A 23,862-nucleotide genomic window follows, 5' to 3' on the forward strand; every position below is an offset into this window, starting at 1 on the left:
AAGACAAGCAGAGAGGAGGAAATAATAAAGTATGCTATGCTTTGCCTCTGAACCACTTTACACTGAATTCTTAGAAATCTCACCACACTCTGGGAGAAACGTTAAAGTGTGAGAAGTGTGTTCAAAACTATGGAAATTAGACACTGGTCACAACTTCCCACCACCACCAAGCACACAAACACATCTGTCGCCATGAACTTTGACCTCCCACATTGCTCAAGGCTTCATCATGGTGCAGAGGCAGGGAAGCGACCTCGCTGACCCGAACCCGCCTCTGCTCATTCTGCTCTAACTGCAGTTCTAGCTCTTCTTCAATCTGATGATAGGACGTGGGTTTGGCTTTTATCTCTTTCAACTACATTGTTTCCCCACAAACGATTTTATCTGAATCTGCTTCACATTGGACAAAATACAGATTACCTCTATAAAGACTTGACTCTGGAATGAACCAGTTTGTTTTTGAATGGAACAAGGAGGCACTGAGAAGGACATAACATTCAATGTACTTGTGTCTGGCTCCCTCTAGAGGTCAAACTATGCTATGTTTATCCACTCAGTTTCAGTTATGACATGACACACCCACACTGAGTTACAAAACCCCAGCTCATATCAGGTAAATAATTACTAGCTTAGATATTAACCACTACAGTTGATTTCATGTTGATACCAGATTGCGAACACAGTGGTAAATTGTAAAGTGACTTTATTAATGGACATTTAATACTAATTATACACAACAAGTGCTTAGAATAAACTTTAAAATAAAGAATCTGTTGGAGTAAAAAGAACAAAGACACATCAAACAAAATTATTGTGTGCATAATGCTGATGACTTCACTTCAGACACATAATACAGGAGAACTAACAAGAGATTACAGACAGACAGAGAGACAGACAGACAGACAGACTCTTCCTTCTTATATTGCAGCTGCCACACCTCATTACCAAACTTTAACCTCACATTCCACACCCACAGTAGATTTAAAACTCAGTGGTGCAAAACTCTTCTCAAAACTCAACAGGGTTTCACCATCATGTGCACATCTTTAAATTACAGGAAAGCATTGACTTTTAATTATATTTTTTGTGACTATATCATCGATACTCTATATTAGAACTCGCAGAAAGCTCCCGGGAAAGTTTGGAGGAGGATTTCACATCACTGAGATGATCATGCATAAGTCACATCAGTTCACGTACTCAGACGCTTCTTATTCACGTACAGGAACCGTTCTTCAGGGAAAATCTCGTTTTCACGTAGACAGGTGGAGTTAGCTATAGCCCAGTTTAAGAAGTGTACATCTAAGAATAGCGTGGATCAGAATAATTAAAATATACTAAAACATAAAAAACGGAAACAACTTTATCATTACCACTTTTCTTCTAAAGACTGAATACTGAAATGCATTAAATAATTTTAGTTGATAAAATAACATTAAGTTACATTAAAACATCTAAATTCTCAGAAGAACAACAGAGGTGGGGGGTCAGTTTTGACCCAGATCTGTTCAGAAACTTTGACCGATTAGGTAACTGTGAACATCCCATAATAAGTCCTTCTCAGCAACTCCTGTTACTCATCCAACAAAATACATGCTGGAAGAAAACGGGAGAAGCAGCGTCCCAGCGTGACGACCTGACTCTGCAGCCACACGGCCACATTCATCACGTTCCACTGTCATGTGGACAACAATGTTTCCTCAGACCAGCTGCTCCTCAGGTCTATAACTGGCTGACATGGATGTGTTCTCCCAGGGTCGAGTGGGAGTTACAAGTCACAATGTGATAAAAGTGTGTTCATGGGTGAATGTGTCTCACTGTCAAGATAAAAATCTGAGAATACAAAAATATCATCTCAGGTTCTTCTTGGTGTCTCTTTTTCACATATTCCCCAAACTCTTCACGGTGGTGAACATTGTGTGATGTAAAACATTTCAATGCCGCTTCCAGTACAGACGACTTCACGCTGAAAATACTCCCTCAGGTCAGTATTTTGAGTCGGAGCTCTCAGGTTTCTTGGGATTCTCTGTGGCGGAGCAGCTCATACACCATCTGCTCTCCACTGACGACCACACAGTGATGAGTGGACACACACAACCACCTACATTTTGTTGTTGCAGATGAGCAGCTCGTCCGTCTCCTAGTTGTACCCTGAACCCGCAGTAGCTTATCACTTGGCGTAGCGACCCTTGGCTGGAGCTCCGGGGCTGAGAGAAGAGCCAAGATGTCTCCCGTGGCTCCTCCAGTGCTGGCGCAGGACAAAGTCATAGTTGGCATTGGTGCACATGGCATAGAACACATTGGCTTTGTCTGGGATCTGGAGCTCTGAGGCAGAAAGAGAGATGAGGCGATGAGGTGATGCAGTTTATCTCCTCTTAGTCTACTTCTACTTCCCTTCCTACATTTCTAAGGTTTATCATGAGAATTTTCCAAAATATCTCCACTTTAACTCTGCTTAGAAAGAAGGATAGCATAACTGAAGGCAGGGAGGAGCATTTGTTCTAGCTGACAGTTTTTACCCTTTCTAAAATCATTATCATGTGTTGCAGTTGATTCGGAAGAAAGTATTTAACAGGTAGTGACGTGAAGGAACGTATCATGGCCTCCTCTACAGTGGATCTCTTGCTTTTTGTTATTAACACATTAAATCAATGGCCAAACCCTTCCCTGCTTTTGAATCAAATACTGGAATTAATTAAACAAGTTAATAGTCATTGGAGAGTCCTACTCCAGAGAAACATGTGTTAGAGTCAATCATATTGTGAGCAGTTCATACGTCTACCTCATATCTACCAAGAGCAGATATTCACCTTTTCCGTTGCTAAGCATCTGGCAGAGGCTGAAGTCGTGGCAGCTGACGTCCTCCATGTTGTGTTTTTCAATCGCTCTCTGAATCACCTGAGGGGTGTGGTCCTGACTGGTCAGCTGGAGAGGACACAGCACACTGACTGTCACTACCTTTCATTCAGTGTGATGTGAGGCGGTGCTCCTCACCTTGGTAACATCCAGCTAAGGAGGTTATGTTTTCCTCTGCAAGGATTTCTCAAAAACTCAACCTTCTCCCATGAAACTTGAAACCAAAGAACAACATATTACAATTTGGTGCAAATCTCAATCAGGGGGCAAATCCAGGAATTTATTTTACCCACCTTGTTTAACATTGCAGGACAGTCCTTGGTTTCAAGTAAAGGTATGTTTATGGGACTGACATATGAGTGCCTGCAATTTGGTCCAAATAAAGATCTGAATCTAGTGAATGTTCAGTGGTTTCATAAGAGGACTGTTGGGCCTTGGCAGAAGTGTGTACTCTACTGAGTGACATTCTATTTGCTTATATAATCATTTGGTTATATACCCTCTTTGTATTATTGTAATTTTATTGAATATTTAATAGAGATAACCCGATGTGGAAAGTTTCCGATTTTGTAATGAACCACACCAGTGTTACTGATTACCCAAAACAGACATTATACAAGAGAAGACATGGGTCAATCATGTGATAAGATTCCTGTGAAGTGACTCTGCTGTGCTGCAGCACGGAGCAGAAACATTCAGGTTGTAACTGTTGCTTTCAACTAATAATGGATGGCTCGCATTTTACAAACTGGGGTTTTTGAATTGCTAGATGTGGCTGCGAAGGCCAATACACATAGGGTGGTAACAGTAGACAACTTATGTAATCCAATCATTTGCTGGTTACATATCATTTGTTTCATAACAATGGATATTTAGCACCATCTACCTGCACTGAATATCATTACATTTTTAAAATATTGAGTCACAGAAAAAAGTCAATTGATTTATTAGTCAGTGAAAATAAGAGATCTGGGTAAATAGATTATGCTGAAACAAGCAGGATTCATTAATAAATCCTGGGGGACTAACAGCATATCAGTTTATAGTGTTGTAGTGTTATAGAATGCAATTTACTGGCTTTTATAGTGTTTACAAATGCCAGTAAAAATTTCAAATCCGTTCAGATTTTTTCTTGGACAAAACGCTGTACAAAGGTTGTTCAAAAGTAACCCTGCTTTAAATGCTTTTGGAAGACAGTTCATTAAGCAACACTACTCCTCCCACTTCTGCTTTCTTTTTTGTTTCTTCTGCTTTTCTTCTTTTAGGATGTATCAAACTAAATCAGCCAACAACAGACAGAAAAAACACGATTATACAACTGCTGTCCTCACCAGTATGCTCTTGTAGACGTTTCCATTGCTGACAGACTCCACACTGACCCTGATGATGCATGAGTCTGCAACCTGTTTGTTGTAGACGGGCAGTGAGGCCTGAGGTGAGCAGCTGGACGATGATGACTCAGGGCTCAGCGCCAGAGAGGAGGAGCTGAGGTCCGGCTGAGAGGAGCTGCAGGAGGAGGTGGAGAGGCTGGGAGAGGAGGAGGAGAAGTCCTCGGCTACGTCGAGAAGAGAACCTGACAGGGACTGATGGGAAGACAGAGGAGAAAATATGCATATTTTGTTCCAATTTTAAGGCAGTTTTCCAAATGTGTAAACCAACCAACATCCCTGCTGATCTCAAACATACGAGAGTGAAAGCTGTTGTGTTTGTACCTTGAGTTTGAGTCTGAGGGGGGAAGGCTGAGGGGCGGAGAGGTCCTCCATTTCTGAACTGCTGGAGCCAGAGGACGACACACTGATCTGATCAGCATGGGTCTTCCTGATGGAGCTGTCACTGGCTGTTCGCAACCTGCACACACGATTTTATTCACTGAATAGTAAAAATAACCATAAAGAACCACAAGTGCCACGAAAATAGTCATCAATAAAGTACATCTATCTGTGTTTAAAATCTAAAACAATTCTGGCCCACAATTGTGTTTTTGCATACAGACATTATATATCACTACATTATTCTGAATAAATGTAAAGACATCTAGTTTTGACAGCTTTAGATAAAGTTGATCCCTCAGTCTTACGAGGCAAGCTTCTTTGTGAGCAGACGACTGCTCCAGGAGTTGGGGGAGCTGGGACACGGGTCAACTGGAGGCTCCAGGTCACGGGACAGCTCATAGCTTCAAAAAGGCAAAAAAATTACTTTTAGATATGACACAATAGCAATGATTGTATTTCTATTGTCTTGCAGGGGTGTCGGTGTGTGTGTCCCACCTCTCCTGGTCTGTGAGCAGAGTGTGCGCCTGCAGCCAGGCTGTGATGTGAGGGTTCACCGGGAGGTTATAGTGGGAACAGGAAGCCTGAAGTTGTCGAATCTGGGAGAGAATCTCAAACTCCTGGAAAAGAGAAGAATAACAGAACATAAAAAACAAAAATGGTGCGTGTTGGTAGTCTTTTATATAAGACACCACCAGGAGGCGACACCTACTCGTCTGCGTTTCTCAAAGTTGATGAGTCCGCCCTGTGAAAAGAGATGAACAACCAGTTTAATATGGTGTCAAGTGTGATAAAAACCTCAAATGCTTGGTCTGTGGGTGGGATGTGTTCTCACCTCCACTGTGTCAGTCAGTGCTGTGTCCAGCATGGTGAGGACGGTCAGATACGTGCCCAGGTACGGCACAACTCCACTGCTCAGGTTCTGTGGACAATAATCAAACTATGTGTTTACCACTGAAAAATAATAGAATATAGATTTTTTTGTTTAATTTAATAAAGATGATGCAGATATGAGAGTAGTGAACTCCTAATTGTTGTTCTCTCTCTCGTCTTTCTCATTCCAGCCTGATGTTCATTTTGTAAATTAAGGTCCCATTTAGAGTCAAAGAGATTATAAAGCACTGAATGAATTGTAAATTAGACATATTTAGAGGACTGATATTTATGAGTGTATGTAATTTCACTGTTGGGCCTTGAGCTATTCGCTTAACTGAGTAACAATGTAGTTTCTGATGTGTTTGTCTCCTGCCATGAAGATTGACTGATCTATCACCAAAAACAAATCATCTAGAGCTAAATTGAATCTGGCCCCTTAAACCAGGGTCTGAGTCATCATGGAATATCACACACATGATACCTCATTACTTTTCTCTTATAACTGCACAGCATTGGTGACTTGTGTACTAGATCTCTGATAACACATGATAACTGAGACACGCCCGACCTGAGGATTATGAGTCAACCCGTGCATCACCACTGCCTATGGCCGTAGCCCTGGCTACGTCAAGTTAAACCACTGAGATTGAGCCAGATACTTGAAGAGTTAAGATTGAAATAACAAATAAGAAATTCCATATTTTATTCCTCATAGTCATAAGTCATAATGATAGGAATACACAAATAAAACTGACAGAGAGAGACAGACTAGTTAAAACACACAAAAATCACAATTTAAACAGGGTGAAAATTCTAAAACACTTTCACAGTTACACAGCCCCACCCAGACTGAGTAAACTGGCAAGCTGTGGGAAACAATGCAAAGGATGTTATGTAAATGAGAATACCAACAGTGATACGAGTTCCAAATGAGGGTTGGGCGGTTTGATTTGGCATATGACGACAAGTACAATGAATCACTATGATGAACGTTGGCATGGGGCAAGGGTGGGGTACATGGGTGTGTAACAGATTCACAAACATCTGACACTGATAACCCAACCCTGTTGTGTTTTTCTATAGAACAGATTGGAAATGAAGAGGAAGCTCGGAATCAACTGACGTCTATTTTAGTAAAGTAAACCAGCTTGAGAACATGTGCCTTTTAGAGAAGCACAAGTGTAACGAATATACCTCTTCCTTTCAATTTTTACTGACTGGCACAGCTGAAACAGTCACTTCGCTTTGGTTGTCAAACCTAAAATTGAGGAACCACAAGGTTATTTCCAAACCAAAAGGTTATTTTCGTACCATCTGTTTGGACGTTGAGCAGAGCCGCGGTTTAGAGCCTGTGGTGGTGCTGCTATCTGAGGGACTGTCATCCTGAAGGAAATGGACGACAGTAATATTAGTTTTTATAGAACAAGATAATACAAATTCAGTGTCAGTATGAGAGAGCTTGGTGTGCGGCGACACAAATGTGACGAGCAGTGTGACAACTATTGTTCAGAGCCGTCCACAAGGTTTCAGCCTGTTGTGTTACTTATGCCCTGTGTGCACTGTATCAGACACATTGTTCTCAATGAAATTAATAACTGCTTATAAACTCTGCTCGTGTCCAGCTAGCTATTTCTATTAGTGTTGGGCATGAAGAATGGGATTTTGATAATTCTTTAGAGACTGGGCTGCGGATAACAGAAATATCACTAAACACACATTCATATCTACAGCTTTTCACTGTGGACAAAGGACACAGAGCAGCAAGTGGCCTGGACACCAAACACACATCCACTCTTATAAGATCAGGTGACAAAAGCACACTAAACAAGAGATGACATTAGACCATTAAGGGCAAGCAGTTAACTACCTATCAGAGGCCATTTGTGCAGAATACAGTCAGCAAGTGGATTGATTACCTTCACCAAGAGGTTATGTTTTCATTGCCGTTGGTTTGTGTGTTATTTAGCAGGATTACACAAAAAACCTTTGGACAGACTGACACAGAACTTGGTGGAAGGATGTGGTATAGGTCAGAGAAGAGCATTCAATTTTGTTGCATAAAAAGGTGAAAATAAATAAAGCTACTGGTGAAGCATGAAGTAAGCTCACATTTTCCTACTGCACTTCATTCAATGGAGCAATTTAATCAATTTCAATAGATCTTTCCCTCATGTATTAGACATTAACGTACCTCCACGAGGATCTCTCTTGTGGTTAACACACAGTTTTCATCAGGAAAAGTGTCACACAGGTGGTCGAATGCGGCCGTGCTCTCCCTGAAACCAAGTTCATTCAGTTAAAACAGTTTTCTTAAATATAGAGTCAAAATTCACCTTAATGAGTAATTCATCTTTCTAACCGACAAAAAAAAGCACTGATGTAAACAAAACTTTATTGGTGGAGTAAATAAAACAAGGTGCGTTCTTTTTCTCAAGGATAATAATACAATCCTGGTTTGGAGTTCAGTTGGTCACATAACACGCAGGCTTCTTTATTCTGAATGCAGCTGTCTTGTGTTAAACATAATCAACGCACCCATTCACTTGAAACCTCCCGAGAATGTCCTGCTTCATTCTTATAACGGACCACTCGTACATCAACCAGTCTGAACACAGGTTTATTTAAAACAACTCTGTTCTTTATGTTCTCAGTAAAACAACCCTGCAGAGTCTTGAAACTGTTTGCTGACCTGCTGACAGCCGCCCAGGTCTTCTTGAGGCGATACACAGCGTTGGACTGCAGCGCTGACAGGATCGCTCTCAAAGACGAGAAATTCTTCAACTCTCTACACTCCTACACAGACACAAAATAAGGGTTTGTTATGCTTTTTATTTAAACGTAAACTCATTTATGTCAGTAACTTGAAGTTACTTTCCACCCTGACCTGTGCAACAGCGATCCACCTCTCAATGATGCGTGCTCTGTGGGCGGGGCTGGCGTGCGAGCAGCGAGGTGAGCTCGGGGCCGTGGAGGGGTACAGGAAGTTAGAGGAGGAGACGGGCGATGAGATGGGAGAGGAAGTGGGAGGGCTGGGTGAGGACGGACAGAGGAGTGAGGTGATGACACGGTTAGTGACGGCGTTGAACTGGAAGATGGTGGCACGGACGGTGGGCGCCAAGTTTCTGTTATCTTTCTTGTCACGCTGGGACCAGACGCAGCCCAGGCAGTGGAAGGGCACCACTCTGGCAAACAGATCCTGAGGGACAGACCATGACAAGACACACAGTGTGAGTTGGTGACCTGCTGTGACGCAGTAATGAGCTCTCAGATGTTTGTTTATAAAACCTACAGCGTCCAGTCTGGTCAGCTGCTCCGCTATTTCTCTCACAGGGAGGTCCATAAAGCTGTGTTTGTCCTCCTTAGCAGACGTGTCACTTCCGTCCTCCTCATCCCTGGGATCCTGCTGCAATGATTTACCACTGTCCTGTGACGCAGACCGGCTACAATCTGTCACACACACAGAATCATAAATGACAATCAAACAGGCTGCTCCATGGAAAGTCAAACAAAACATTGACAAACACTCAATAATGCATCACTTATACAGGAGAGAAAAATGGTGCCAGAATATTTTATGACCATATGTTAAACAACAAGTATCATTTCACTTAAAGCTACAGTGTGCAGAATTTAGTGACATGTAGCAGTGAAGTTGCATGATGCAGCTGAACACCCCTCACCTCACCCTCTCCTTCCAAACATGATACAGAACCTGTGGCAGCTTCAGTTGTCATAAAAACTCTAAAGGTTTTTAGTTTGTCCAGTTTGGACTAATGTAAAAAAAATGGCGGCCTCCATGGAGGGGACCCCCTCCGATGTAAATATAAAGTTTTTCAATATGAAAGATCCATTCTAGGTTAAAGAAAACAAAAATTCATACGATTTAGATGAAACACATTTTACATAATATTTCTGGATAGATCCCTTTCACCCAAATCTTACACACCGGACCTTTAAATGAATCATTTCAGCACAGTGAGCATAGTGCAGTGCCAATTCTAAATCTGTTTGTTCTCTTTTCCTCTGTTCAAGCTCTGGAGCCACTTCAGAATTTTTCCTTGTCATTAGTGAGTCCTCCTCAAACAGTTCTACAATAAACTGTCATTTTTTATTGTTTGTGTGCTGAACGTTGTGTGCACAGCTATTTAAAGTATATGGTGAAGAGTATAGTTAGAAAACTCTGCGTTCATCCTAACTTGTTTATCTGCAGTGACAATTTTATGTTAATTGGTTTTTATCAAATGACACAAACTTCTGACCCAAGTTTACAGATTTTCTTATTCAAAGCTCTGAGATTCCGCCTGATATAAAACACAGCAACCAAATAAACATTAAAGACAACTTGTAAAACAGGAAGTGAATCTGTCAATGTTGTTGCCATGACGAAGATCTGCACCAGTAACAGGTCAGACTGTTTGTGTCTGTGTCTCAGTTGATATGTGAAATAAAAATAATCAAATCATCAAAATGTCTAGCAGCTGCTGTAGTTTATAAGAGGAATGTAGAAGAAGATATGACTCTTAACTCTAAAGGCACATTGCCTGCTACAGAGCTCTGGTCGCCTGTTTTATTAAACCTTTTAAAATATGTATTGTATTGAGTTCCCAAAGCGTTCCAAACTCAGCACTGCACTTTCTTGGGCAATTTAAAATACACATGCAAAGTGTAAAGCCGATTAGATGGTTCTCAAAGACAAATAGACTTTTGTAAAATTTGTCGGTATATATATGTATGATTTAAAGGTTGGTGAACTGCAAATTTAAATATATTAACATGTTTATACAGTTATATTGTTCCTGCAATAAAGACAAAGTTTAACTAAAAACTCGTGCTTAAACTTTGGTGCCTGTGCTATAAAACTATCAACCTAAATGTTTATTATATATATTTATTATATATGTTTATGTTTATGTACAGCCCTGATCCTTGTTTACAGCCGAGGGCAGTCAACTGTTCAGCTCAAGTTTTTTCTCTCCATACTCTCTCTTATACATATTCCACACATCATGTATCTACAGTACACATGCACAGCCACCACCATCACCAGCAGGACATGCACTGTGGTGGCAGGACATAAACAGATAATACGTAACTGCACCTATGTACCTTGTTCCTGTAGCCTCTTGAGCAGGGTCTCAGCAGTCTTAGCAAGACGTCTGAAGCAGATGCGATGGTGCAAGTGTGCACAAATCAGCCTGAGGGCCGGGTACTGGGGGGGTTCATGGAAGTCTTCACTGTAGTCCATCAGCCACAGCCGAATCACTGGGGGTAAGGTACTGAAGGGAGGAAGGGGACGTTAGTTGATTCCACAGAAAGTATACAAAAGCCTGCACTAAAAACTTGATCCACACTAGGTGCTGGATAAAGGTGACAAAAATCAGAAGACCTAAATGTCAACACACCAGTTGATGCTTTCATAAACATATTTATAGGTTTATAGGAGGTAAAATAAATAAGCTGAAGCTTTTACCAGACAAAACTATGCAAACTCAATTTGGATTGAAGGCAAAACTAGATGAATCTCACCTGCGAGGGCAGACAGTGTTATCCAGGTTGGCGATTGAGTCGTCTCTGTGGGAAAGGAAAACACAGTCATCAGGGCCTCATTCACCAATATGTTCTTTAGAGTTTTCTTACATTTGTTCTTGAGAAGTTTCTAAGAAGACGTCAGATTCATGACGCATTCTTAAACTGCAGAATTGTTTGCATCTGTGATCTTATACTGATGAGTGCCAAGTCCTCGTATGTTGAAAGAGCATGAATTTTTAGGTAAACTGCCAATGTCCGTAAAAAAAATGGCATGAGACTGCAGTGCCGTGTGCACACAGAGAAATCACAGACACTGAAAAGAACATTTAAGAATTCAGGAATGATTGAACGAAAATCTAAAGACGGCAACACACTGGACTCAAAGCGTAACAAAAGCATTAGCAGTGCACATTAAATACCACAAAAAATATACATGGAATGTGCAGTAGTTACATGTTCAGTAAAAGCTGTATCCGGAGAAAGTTGAATAACTGAAGTTAAAAAATAGTTTGATCTCCGATCTGAATTAAAAATTTATAATTTCAAACTCAGAAGCGAGAGGGGGAAGAGGACAGGAAAGGAAGGTGCACAGATTTATCAGAGCTGGAGCAGTGCATCATTGGAAACAAAGAACTGCAAGTGAACCCTCAGCTGAGCATCCGTGGACACTTGACCTGAGCCTGACGGGACCATCGGGACCTGACATGCCGGGACGGGTTCAGAGAAAACACTTTGAAAGCTAATCGGGTTCATTGGGTGCACACACAGGGAGCACTGCATCCACAGACCAGTGTGTAAAACCTAAAGATGGGTGACTAAATATTCTCCTCTGCAACATGTTCACGTATAGACCAAATATTCTTTTCACTTCTCTGTCTTTTTGCAATGTGCACAATCGGAGCAAATAATTGAGCGTGTTTGAATTTAATTAAATAGCACCTATCAAGTTACAGTACAGGTGGTTTCAAAAAAGATTTCCTGTACAAAATCCTGCAAGTCAAAGGATGAAAAACAGACTTCCCAAGTTGTGCATAGGCTGACCTCACAGGAAACCTGATGTCACCAGCACCACAGATATGAGGGCGACTGTTTCACACATAATACAACAACTCTACAGAACAGATGGACAGTTTCAAATGAGAAGCAATTAGCAGCACAATGAGCAAAGATGAGCTTTAAAGAACTGACAAAGAACTGAGTTCTGTGGGAAATAAACTCCACAGCTGGATTAATGACAGAGGAGTCTTAATATGTCTAACTCCAACATGTATTAGTTTCAGACGGGACATTCCTGCAGGTAAGTTCTCAATAAAATCAAATCTTTAATGACAGAGATTTAAAAACTTCTCTGCAGGGTGTGGTGGGCGTATCCATGGCCACTGAGGAATGGAACAAATCTCCCAGGGTGCTTTGTTTAGCTCATGACAATAATACCTGTCAGACTTGCAGAGCGCCAATAGAGACTCACTTTGAGAACAGCCGAGGCAACGTAAAGGAGGGTGTTACATTTCTGTCTTTGGGGATTGATGTGTCCATGTGGCATGTAGAACTTGGTTTTGCATATATGTGCTCTACTTATGTCTGAACCTTGTTAAAACAGTAACACACACCAGAGCAGGCATGTCTGCGGCAGAGAACACAGACTGAGAACATGCTGTGATGATTCTTGTAATTTTTTCAATGAATTCCTTGTTGTGTCGTCTGTGTTTCTGGTGAGTCCTTCATGTTCTTGAGACAGATTAATATAAAGATTAAAAAAATATATTATTTACAAAAGTTTCTACTTTTGTGATTTTCAGTTTTGCCAAGCTTGGCATCATCAGACCATTTGATTATTTTTTTTATTTTGTATCTCCTCCATGTTAGTGGATTGGAAATAGACCAGATTACAATCTCAAGTACTTAATTTAAATCAGTCAAATTGTAAAAACAATTTTACTGTTTTATTACCTTTTTCCTTTTTAATATTTATCATAATTTCATATGGGTAAGCCTTCTGTAAAGATTTTCCTGAGCACAAACTGTAAAAAAAACTTAACTTCACTTTTTTGCGGTTTTATCAAGATATAGACAAGAAATCTGACACCACTTGTTTGTACAATAAATATGTAGCTATACCACAAACTGGTTAGCTTGACTAAGAATAAAGACTAAACTTCTGGTAACAGTTAGCTGGTTCTGTTTGAAGATACTAAAATCCTCCATAAAACTTAATTCTTTGTTCCTTACTTACACCTATAATGTGTTTATAAGTGGATTTTGTCATGTTATTAAAGAGCCAGGATATCAGTTTCCCTGTTTCCAGTGTTTATGCAGTGTTGCATCCAGTGTTTCCAAGTTTAGCTAACATATTTGGCTTATAGAATGAATATTAGGGTTAGTAATGTTTCTCTCTCTTCTCATTTGAGATAAACTAAGCAGATCTGTCAGAGTCAAATGTAAACAATGGCGTAATGTGTGGGCTTTCTGAGCAGCTGACTGCTCCCACGTGGTTTTTTTTCTGTATAGCGCCTCCGTGTGGACAGTTTCTCACCTCTGAAACAGCAGCTCGATGAGGGTGCTGGTGGAGGTGAAGGCCCTGTAGGTGGAGAGGAAGACACGGGTGAAGTCGGGCTCCTGGTTGTCAGGGTCCAGCAGGTGGGTAACCAGACGCTCCAGGGTGGCGGCCTTCAGCCGTCGCACCTTCACCGTGTGATACTGGGCGAAAGCCGTGGCCAGCTCCCCCGTGTCGGAATTCGGCAGGACGGGCTCCCTGCGGAGCGTGATGCCAAACAAGGCCCCGTCCTCCTCCTCCTCCCCCCACTCCTGCACCGGGTCCTGCAGGGGAGAATGCAAGGTCATCAAGATCTGGCAAACGTCACATGCAAATACTTGATATTGCCTATTTTCTTCTCTTTTTTTTATGATAATGTAAGTAAAACAGACAACTTCATCACACACTTAAGAGCTTGTCACAAATACTTAAAGGAAAAACAGAATGTCCCTTAACTTTATAGGGGAAACCTGTAGAAGTGTACTTTTGTGCAGATATGCGAAGGCTAAACTCAGTATGTTTTTTCCCTGTACTTAATAACTACAACTATATCTTTGTAAACAGCCACAGAGCTCCCTGAATTATCTACTTAACTGCCACAATCTTGAATATCAGCAACAAAGACCTCATGACAAATGCAATAAGCCTTCAAAATGAGAAATTTCATTTTAAAAGGGTCAAACTCAGCATCAATTAACGTCATTCTCAGCTTCTGCTTGTGTCCCAGTTTCTGACGTAGACGTGTCACCTGGACCCATGAGTTGACAAAGAGTCATTCACTGCTTTATGTGTTTATGTGATCAAACACAGGGAGAATTTATTGAACCATGATCCAGTTTTTAAAAAATCTTAATTCACTTCCATCTTTGTACAGCAATACATGTCCCCTCTATGTGTTAGTGTCTTTGGTAGATCTGATCATGTTTTTCCTACCTCTGGAAAATATTATTAGATGGTAAACAGTAAATTAAAAATCTGTGTTTTCAGTTCCCCTGACTGACTAAAGACTAGTGTTCTACCACTTCCTGAACTTCAGACAAACACAGACAATGGTGTCACATAGTTACACGGGAAACCCAACAGAAGGAGGAAATAAACAGGTTGAATCAGCAGTGTTTTCTGAACCATTGTTGATGCTGGGAAAAAACAACCAAATCACCACAGAATTTTTGAAATGGTTAATCATCTGGAAATGTATCACAGTTTACCATGTAGCATTCATCCTTTTGGAAAACTATAACGTCACGATGTTTATTAGAGCTTCGGCTCTACAACAGCAACTGCTTTCACTTAACAATCATCACTACAGTACCACAGTGGTGTGTGTATGTTTTAGCTGCCTTCAGGGAGTTGGGTTCATAAGGGGAAGCATAAATGTACGTGGGAAACCTCTGATACAACACTGAAGCCTGATGCTGCTGTTTACAGTGAATCTTTATTTAGGCCAAATCTGAGCTTTGTTGTTACAAGCTGGTCTAACAACTAGAAACCGGCAGGCACATCTGGTTGGTTTACCAGCTCTGTCGAGCTGACACACTGATCGTGTCATTGCATGTCTCTGTAGATGATGATTTGTCGAACAACTGAAATTTTGTAAACAACTATAACAAAAAAAATTGTCCATTAATGGACCACACCCCTGCCATTTTCAAAACATAATCTTTAGTATTTCATATCTTACAGTCATATTCATATTGATCATTTTTCACTTATTATTTAGCAGCAAACAATGAGAAACAAATACCTCCAGTTGTTTCTTTCATATTCATTCAATTGATTATGAGCACTTATATTCAGTTATGAGCAAGAACTGCGAGATTGATTCATACCGAAACACCACGTGACAAGTGATTGGACGATACACACAAGACACAAGAGAATAAATGCAAATCCTGCAGGACATCTAACTGAAGAGGACAATTTTTTAATATAAAAATATAAAATTATTATGATTATTATTAACAAGTTAAGCCTGTACTGTGCATCTGCAGAAATTACTAAGATTAAAGAGACAAGTGACAATAAAACAGAATAAATTATATAAGAAATGAGTAACATTTAAATGTAAGTCTTGAATGGTGTGTTTTATTTTGTACATCTAATTCATATCAGTAGGCTAAATAACTTATACAAATATTTGAATCAAAACTTTAAATTCTAACCATCATGGGGTAGGATTTATTGTAGCACTGTTGGATCAGGCTGCAGGAAGTTTCAATCAAGGTGAGACTAATAATAATAATACATGGACAGTGTCAGTGAATGTCCCGGGAGCCAGAGAAACACGAGTTGTTGTCAAAATGCAACACGCTGCTGGTCATAATATCTGCTTGTCACCGCACATCCAGCAAGTAGTCACAGCCCAGGAATGAGGCTCTAGCGCTGGACTGCCATAGGAAACAATGCGACCGTGCAGACAAGTGTTCTTTGACCCAGATCTAACAAAAGAATGAGCCTGTGTGAAAACACCTGAAATCACATGACAGAAACTCCAGCCTCGAACCAGTGGGCTGACTGTCACACACCATCACACCATCATAATGTTCAGAGACTGGAACTGGGAAATAAAACAGACGTTAACCTCTTGTGACGAGGTTTCTGGTTGAGGACAGAGCCGCATAAAGGAGAATATAAAGAAGCCTACCATAGATAAGTGCCATTTCCCCATGTTTAGCTCGTGAGCGACGTGTGTGCGGTCCCGCAGCTGTGTGACACGGACAGATGTGCAGGGCAGACCGTGGTCAGGAGGTGGGCTCCGTCCTCACACACCTCACCGCACACTCCTCCATCCCTCACACCTCCCCACACGCTCCTCCGTCCCTCGCTCCTCCTGTCTGGACTCGTGTCCGGCAGCTGGACGAGCTGACGAGGGAGGGGAGGCGGTATGTGGCGGGGCGGGGAAGACCAGCCAGGTGTGGGCGGGGATAACAGTATGAGCCAATGGGAATTATCGTTTTAATTATGCATAGGTAATATATATACAGAGGGTATAACTGGAAAATAATTGGTAATGTCACTGCTGATAAGATTATTCAACTGTTTCAATTGATTTCATTTCATTTCTCTATTTATCTGACAGTGACTATGCTCATTAAAGGGATAGTTCACCCCAAAATAAAAAAACAACTCATTATCTACCCACCACTGTGCAGATGGAGGGGTGGGTGAAGTGTCTGAGTCCACAAAACTCTTTCAGAGTTTCAGGGGTAAACAGCATTGCAGCCAAATCAAATAGTAAATGGTGACCACTTGTAAAAAAACAACAGAATAAAAACATAAAATTCCTTCATACTGGTCGTGTGGTGTCCAGGAGCCCCGACATGTTTTAAACCTAAATGTCCTCAGATCAGTTCCTCTGGAGCAGTGTTCGCGTGTGGCTCATTTTAAAATCTAACAAAGACAAACTGCAGCCAGTAGAAAGTCAGTAGTAGACTGTCGCACATGGCTGATCATCAGTAAGCCATTTCTTCAGCCGACCACTAAAATAACGATAAGTATTTACTTCTCTTATTTTCAATGGCAACATATTCAATTCTTTAGATGCAGTCACTAGACTAAAAGCACTTCTTCCAGCGGGAAGGATACTCTCGTGATTCCTCTGCATGGTAACCTGAGTGCCTGCTCTTTGCACAACAAACGTCTTCAGTGGAGGTGGAGCAGTGTTGTGTAATATCTTATAAACTAGACAAAGGTTACTATATTCGATCAGGTTTTCCAAACTTAAAAGTCTATGTTAACTTAATAATCAATAACATTAATTGATGTAACAGTTATCGATCATAACTGTGGCAGCACTACCACACCTCTACGTGCTGTCATGTAGTGCTTCTCATTCTGTGTGATGTCCTGTGAAAGCAAATCTGAATTGTGGTGCTTCAGTAAAAGCTGTAAAAAGTTCTGCCTTTCAAGTAATTATGGTCACCTTGAAGTGATCACGTCAAGCTGATGCTGCAACATATATGAAGGTGAATTACATCTTTCATGCCAGCACATCCAGCAGCTGCAGCAGCAAGGTCAACAACATCGCTAGGGAGACCCAGGGTGAGGGCACAACTCAGACAAGATAAACATGATGAGGTCAGACCTCATCTCGCTTAGTTGACATTCTGAAATCTGTAATTTTGTTTCCAAGTTCATTGTGCTGTGTATAGTGCTGCTGTCTACACTTTACTGTGAGTGTCTGCACATTGAGTAGACACGTGTGACTACTTTGTAGCTTGCTCATCATCAATGCCGCCCACGTCTTCATCTTCACCTCCCTCCTCCAACATGAGGATATGATCACATCTCTCAGTGCCAGATAATGGAGGGAGGGGTACTGATGTTTGTCTGGGGGAGAAAGTCGAGGGCAGTATCTTTTATCCCAGTCTGTCCCTGCCAGCAGTCAAATATAGTAGTGGTAGTGTGATGGTCCACGACTTGTCATCATTGATGGAACCATTAATTCAGCTCTTGTGAAAAAAAAGAATGTCCGTCCATCAAAGTGTGACCTCAAGCTCTAGCAGAGTGGGGTAAGTAGGAGGATGATGGGAAGCACTGAGCAATCTGATGGCTTAAAAGAGATACAATTAAGCTTTTGGAGTTGACGGAATTGAGACGCTGTGACAAGACCATAAACTGGATGTTCATGCTAGAAGATCAATGGGACTGAATTCCCCCACAGTGAAGTAAAAGTACTCACAAATATATAACTGCAGTTGTTGCCCCCAAGGTTGGCACAACCAGTTACTGTTTTAAATTAATCTTTACCTTCGATACAAGGAATAAAGATTTAAAAGCTCCATTTTGTTTTGACTCATGTTGCCTTTACCTTGTATTAAATCTTGTATTAAAATTATATTGATTGGATGAATTAGAAATGTTTAAATGTGACAAATAAGCAAAAATAGAAGAAATCAGGATGCGGGTAAATACTTATTTGTCCATATGCATACACACATATATGCATACATACATGTTATAATATTTTTTATGACATTGTGAGTTGTGAATGACTGAAATACAAAGTGAAGACGTGCTGTAGTTAACGCAGTCCCCTCACAGCAAGGTTCTGTTTGAATCCCGGTTCAGCTGGAGTTTGTCTGTGTGGAGTTTGCATGTTCTCTCCATGTCTGTGTGGATTTTCTCTGGGTGCTCCAACTTCCTCTCACACATGCAGGTTGGGGTGAGGTTAATGGGAGACTTTAAATTGTTCGTAGGTGTGAATGAGAGCATGAATGGTTGTTTGTCTCTGTATGCTGATCCTTTGATACACTGGCAAACTGTCCAGGGTGTACCCCACCTCTTTCACAATGTCAGCTGGGATTCCGCAACCCTCAAAGGATAAGCGGTACAGACACAGATGGATACATTTTATTGAAAATAACTATTTAAAGAAAAGTAAAGACTGAGCCCTTTCTGTTGTTTGTTAGTAAGCAGGATTACACAAAATATACCATATCATTGAAACTTGGTGGAAGGATCTGGTAAAGATGAAGGAACAACCTTTTCAAAATAGGGTGGATCCAGTAATGTTTTCACATAAATATAATGTGTTTTTCCACATTTTTTGTGAATCCCTCAAGAAAAAAAAAATCAGCCATCTGTGGAGTGGTGATATCTATGAACAGGTGACATTTGGTGCAGATCTGAATAATAAATCAGATGTATCTGTTCTCCATATGTGTATATACAATATGGTGATGAAGAGGCAGAGGTATGCACTCTCTAAAACTTCTTCTAGTTGTATAAACAGTATCTTTTCTCATGATATTAAAACATTGCAGAGATGATATAGATTTTAAGGAGATGAACTTAGAAATGAATTTCTCAGAGAGATGGATGACATTTCTTCATCCATCTCTCTCTGGATGAAGAACAGGCTCGGCAACCTTTATACAAACTCCACATTCTAACAGGTGATGTTTATTTTCAGCTCTATTAGAGCACCAACGGTAATTTTACAGGAAGAGATCAAATGTTAGATACCAAAGAAAAGACTCGTGCAACTGGAAGCTGACTTAAGGCCAACATCCACATGCGAGGAATATTTGTTTCAGTGCCTCTTCCTTGAACAAAAATCCAGTCGGGACGGTTTTTGCCTCATGGGCGTTTGTGCCTGCTCATACCACATACCACACAAAACAGGTCTGCTGCCTGCGCTCCGAAATAAGTCAGCTCAACTTTTGACTCCAAGAAAGCAGAAATCTGGGAAAATGATTCAATTCTAGAGATGAAAACACATTTCCCAAACAGACTCAGAGTTTAAATGACGAGAAGCTAAATATTATCGTAACACTGAGAAGCAGAGCAGATGGGACGTGTTAGCTCCAGGAGAAGAATGAGCTTTTTGTTCCTCTAATGAGTTTCTGTCTCTCTCTGAACTGAACATCCACCATCACTCTCCCACGTATGCCCGTACCACCCAGTCTCTCGGAGGCTGAACAAAAGAGCCGAGAGAGAGTGCCATGCAGCAGAGACCTCAATTACTTCTGATTAGACACATGAATGGGTGATGTGGTGGCAGGCAGGGCACAAACAAGAGCAGGACTAAACCCCGTGGATTAGTCATTTTAGACGATGTCGATACGTGATGGTTGGAGTTATTACCCCAAAACATCAAATGGCCAAAAAGGTTTTTTGAATCATGGAAATACAATAAACGCTGCAAATTTCCTGGAGAGTCTGTTCTGATTCCTTCCTGGTGTCACTTAACAGTCGCTGTTATCGATGACATCTCGAGTGAAAAAACTGCTCAGCTGAGTGGGAGCGATAGTGGAAGTTCCTCCGACACGGAACATGTGACGCAGCTGTTCTGTCACAGATACAGATCGATGTGATACTGATGCATCAGCAGTCAAATCAGCCTCATGACTAGTAAATTGCACAGAACGTGGTAAGAGTTCATTTAAGAGGTAGTGGAACACCCACCATGCCTAAAACCCACTAACACTTGCTCACATTTGGCTTTTGTCTGCAGTGTGAATGGATTCAATCAGCATTCACTCCCAGGTCAAATGACTCTGCAGTGAACAAGGGTTTTTATCAGCTCGGGTCGACAATGATGGCATCGAACATGAGGCACTGGTGACAAAAAAACAGAAAGGAAAATCCCCTAATGGCAATAGGAAAAGAGTCAATTGCCTTTTTAAATGTGGGAAAACCCACTAAAAAGGCGTTTGTCTCCTTTCCCATGGTGGTAGGCCCACATTCTGAGACTTCACTGATGGACGCAGAAAATCAAATAGGAACAATATCGTGTGGGTTTTGGATTGTTTGTCATTATCAATATTCATTTTTCACTATTTCCCCCAAATAATATAGACCAAATGTTAAGTTAAGTGAGAAAATAAATCTGTTAATCATAATTTAAGTTTTAAAATGTACTAATCAAATGTCCTTATGATGTTTAATGTCATATAAGAGTCAATAATATAATCATAATGTGGTGATTACCTAAGATATATTAATATATCCATGTTCCCACAATGAGCAGCTTATATATGTTAGAACACATTTGAGTGTTTACAGTGGAGTTGTGTGTAGTGACTTCTTTTCCATGCACAATATTTGGATTTATAAAAAAACTTCATGACTCCTGAGCTTAGTCACAATATTGAGATTAAGCTGTAAATACAATAAAATGACAGTCGAAGCTGTTGCAGTAAATAATAACTCACCTCATACTGTGCATCAGTGTCTATCAACTGGAAGCTCCTCAGCCACACACCAGGCTCAGAGTCCATGTGCACGTCCACGCAGGGATTCGTCCTGAGCCACAGCAGCTTCCTCATCCTGCTCATCCCCCCCATTTTGCTGCGGAGGCTGCGAGGCTCTCCTCCATCGCCGCCTCCAAACACCGGAAGAATGATCCTCATCTCCCCGGCTCTGTGTCACACCACGGGCCCACGCACTTCGTCAGATCTCTCCCACACCTGCCGTCTCATCTGTGCCACGGAGGAGAGCGTGAGTACAGTTTCCTCATACCATCATTTTACTGCAATCCTCTCAAACATCACACTAGTCGAAATCTCCTGTTTCCAGCCGTGTGAAGTCCATGAGACAAAATACCAGCTCTAAAAACAGGGTCAGTGGTCGTTCAATAAGAATTGAAATCTCATGATCACATTTACCATTGTAGCACAGAAATAAGGTTAATGCCTCAGACTAATTCAATTTATTAACGGCAGCAGCAGCAGAAACCCACAATGAGTTAAGTGATTTTAATACAGTGACCCTTCATAAAGAAAAGGTCAAGTAAAGCTAAACATACAATCAACATAAAGACCAAATCTGTCATGAATTCACAACTTGTCTCTTGAGCTGATATACATACATACTATATATATATATATATATATATATATATATATATATATAGAACGTGACCAGAAAGTGATTAAAAAATATTTCTTATAATACAGTATATTCCATACTATCCAATTAGCTATACGAAGCACATAAGTCTTTAGAGAACCACTACTTTCAAATCAATCCTGAGAATAATAAGATAACCCTTTATTGAGGAGGATAATTCTTATATCACAGCAGCACAGCAAATTAAACACAATAAAAATAATAAAAATAGAACTATATATCTGTATATTTTACTATGGAAACTACACTTTGTACAAAGTCAGAAAGCACATAGAACAGTCACTTAACTGTAATGGTTCCTCAGTTGAAGCAGCATGTTGAATCCTGATGAAGAGCACAGTCAGAGCTGGATTCGTCCACAACACTACACAGTTATTGATGCAGAGACTAAAGTGAAACTGAAGGATCGAGTCTGAAACATTTAACACTGAGAGCTGCCTGTGCTTAGTTTGTGGGTGGATGATGATGATGATGATGATGATGATGCTCCTCTGTGGGCATGTGTGTTAACGCAGCGCAGGGCAGTGTGTGCGCGTGAATGCATGTGTGTTGGAATGTCCTCGTTGATTAGAAGTACTCAGGCATAGACAATTATCTCAACTCTGTTGTATTGAACTTCCATTGTTCCAGGTGGCTGCCCTCCTCCTCCTCCTCCTCCTCATTAGAATCAACCTGCTGCTTCATTCTCTAACACACGTGGATTAAAAGCATGATCACCCAGGATCATCCATGTTACACTTCATACTGATGTGAACGTGAGTGACTGGTTGATGCTCAGTGTGTTGGTGGTCAGCTGGTGCTAAATGTTTCTTACCTGTGTTATGTGTTGGGATGAACAGCCCCTGACCAGCTGATCGCATGACGCCATGACAGTTGGACGATGTGATCGCAGGGATCACACAGACACGTTGGACTGACTCACTGTTGGCCGCAGATGACAAACACGCAGTCACGCTGCTGGCTCTCATTCAAACTCAGCACCAGGAAGCGCAGCTCCGCCCCCTCTCTCTGATTGGTCGATGAGCTTAAAAAAAACACCAATTACAGGTTTGTTTACTTCAATGTATAGGCACCAGTGTGTATGTAGGTCAGACAGTGTCTGCCATTATGGAGGTTCTTTAATTAACACTAAAATACCAGTAAACAGTCTCCTTGTAAAATACTAAACATTTAACACTGGATCTGGATTTTTTTGTTGATCTGCACAAAATTGCAAACACTCATATCAGTCCCCTAGACATGTCTGATTTAATTTGAATCTAGATCCATGAATTATTCTCTGAGAAATCAATGAAAAAAGAAACAGCATTCCTGGATCTGCTCCAAATTTGAATTTGGTTCTTCCCTGACTCATGACACATCCTTCCACCAAGTGTTCCTGGAAACACGTCCAGTAGTTTTTGCACAATATTGCTTATGAATAAACAAACCATCAAACTAAAGGACAGAGGTGAAAACATTCACTCTCTTGGTGAGCAGTGATGTTAATGTATTCAATATTTGAATGCTGATGACAGTTTGTTCTGTACTGCACATGCTGTGTCAAATCCCTTCGACACCGCCTCTCTGATTTACAAGTTGCACTTAATAATTAGAAGCTGTAGTTCTCAGTGCCGACAAAACTAAACTCATGTTCTTCACTGGAGCCAGAGATGTTGATTATAACGATCTCATCATCTCTACCAGGAAGAGAGCAAACATTGAAACAGTTACAGAGTCGCACCTTGGAATCTGAAAATCAGTTCCTTCTACAGAGACAAACATGCTTCCTTCTGACATTTTGCACACGCTTCAGCTAAAACCCTTCACTATTTGTCACTCAGCTTTGAGATTCATACTTTTACCTTGGTTTCCTTGTGTTTAGTTGTTGTCCCTGAGTTCTCTCTTTCCTGTTTTATTTACAAATTATACTCCATTTCTTCCCTTTGTCCTGTTTTCTCATCT

At 40.9% G+C, this 23,862-nt stretch overlaps 1 protein-coding gene across 4 annotated transcripts; it reads right to left on the reverse strand.

Annotated features, from left to right (window-relative positions):
• Positions 1-686: 686 nt before the first annotated feature.
• rgl3a (ral guanine nucleotide dissociation stimulator-like 3a) lies at positions 687-22,873 on the reverse strand. Of its 4 annotated transcripts, none has more exons than XM_020084425.2 (19): positions 22,733-22,873; positions 22,207-22,282; positions 21,222-21,488; positions 13,564-13,847; positions 11,028-11,072; positions 10,608-10,777; positions 8,791-8,948; positions 8,386-8,697; positions 8,191-8,294; positions 7,693-7,777; positions 6,813-6,884; positions 5,461-5,547; positions 5,338-5,370; positions 5,124-5,245; positions 4,934-5,029; positions 4,569-4,704; positions 4,188-4,439; positions 2,811-2,925; positions 687-2,325 (listed from the first exon to the last, which is right to left on the reverse strand). In XM_020084425.2, exons 3-19 carry the CDS (start codon positions 21,417-21,419, stop codon positions 2,171-2,173), a joined length of 2,424 nt encoding a protein of 807 aa, XP_019939984.2. In that variant the 5' UTR covers positions 21,420-21,488; positions 22,207-22,282; positions 22,733-22,873; the 3' UTR covers positions 687-2,170. The 4 variants fall into 4 exon arrangements, with proteins under 4 accessions (XP_019939984.2, XP_019939985.2, XP_019939987.2 ...); XM_020084426.2 differs by having other exon boundaries at positions 22,207-22,242; positions 22,733-22,871; XM_020084428.2 differs by lacking the exon at positions 22,207-22,282 and having other exon boundaries at positions 22,733-22,872.
• Between the last annotated feature and the right edge of the window lie 989 nt (positions 22,874-23,862).

This window comes from Paralichthys olivaceus, chromosome 8, assembly GCF_024713975.1.
Source record: "Paralichthys olivaceus isolate ysfri-2021 chromosome 8, ASM2471397v2, whole genome shotgun sequence".
Classification (NCBI taxonomy): Eukaryota; Metazoa; Chordata; class Actinopteri; order Pleuronectiformes; family Paralichthyidae; genus Paralichthys; species Paralichthys olivaceus.

Excerpts from the sequence above, each read along its gene's own strand:
- rgl3a (XM_020084425.2), bottom strand. The coding sequence starts at position 21,419 with ATGAGGATCATTCTTCCGGTGTTTGGAGGCGGCGATGGAGGAGAGCCT. Across the intron at positions 5,371-5,460 it reads CACTGACTGACACAGTGGAG|GGCGGACTCATCAACTTTGA; the intron begins GTGAGAACACAT and ends CTCTTTTCACAG. Across the intron at positions 2,326-2,810 it reads GATGCTTAGCAACGGAAAAG|AGCTCCAGATCCCAGACAAA; the intron begins GTGAATATCTGC and ends TTTCTGCCTCAG.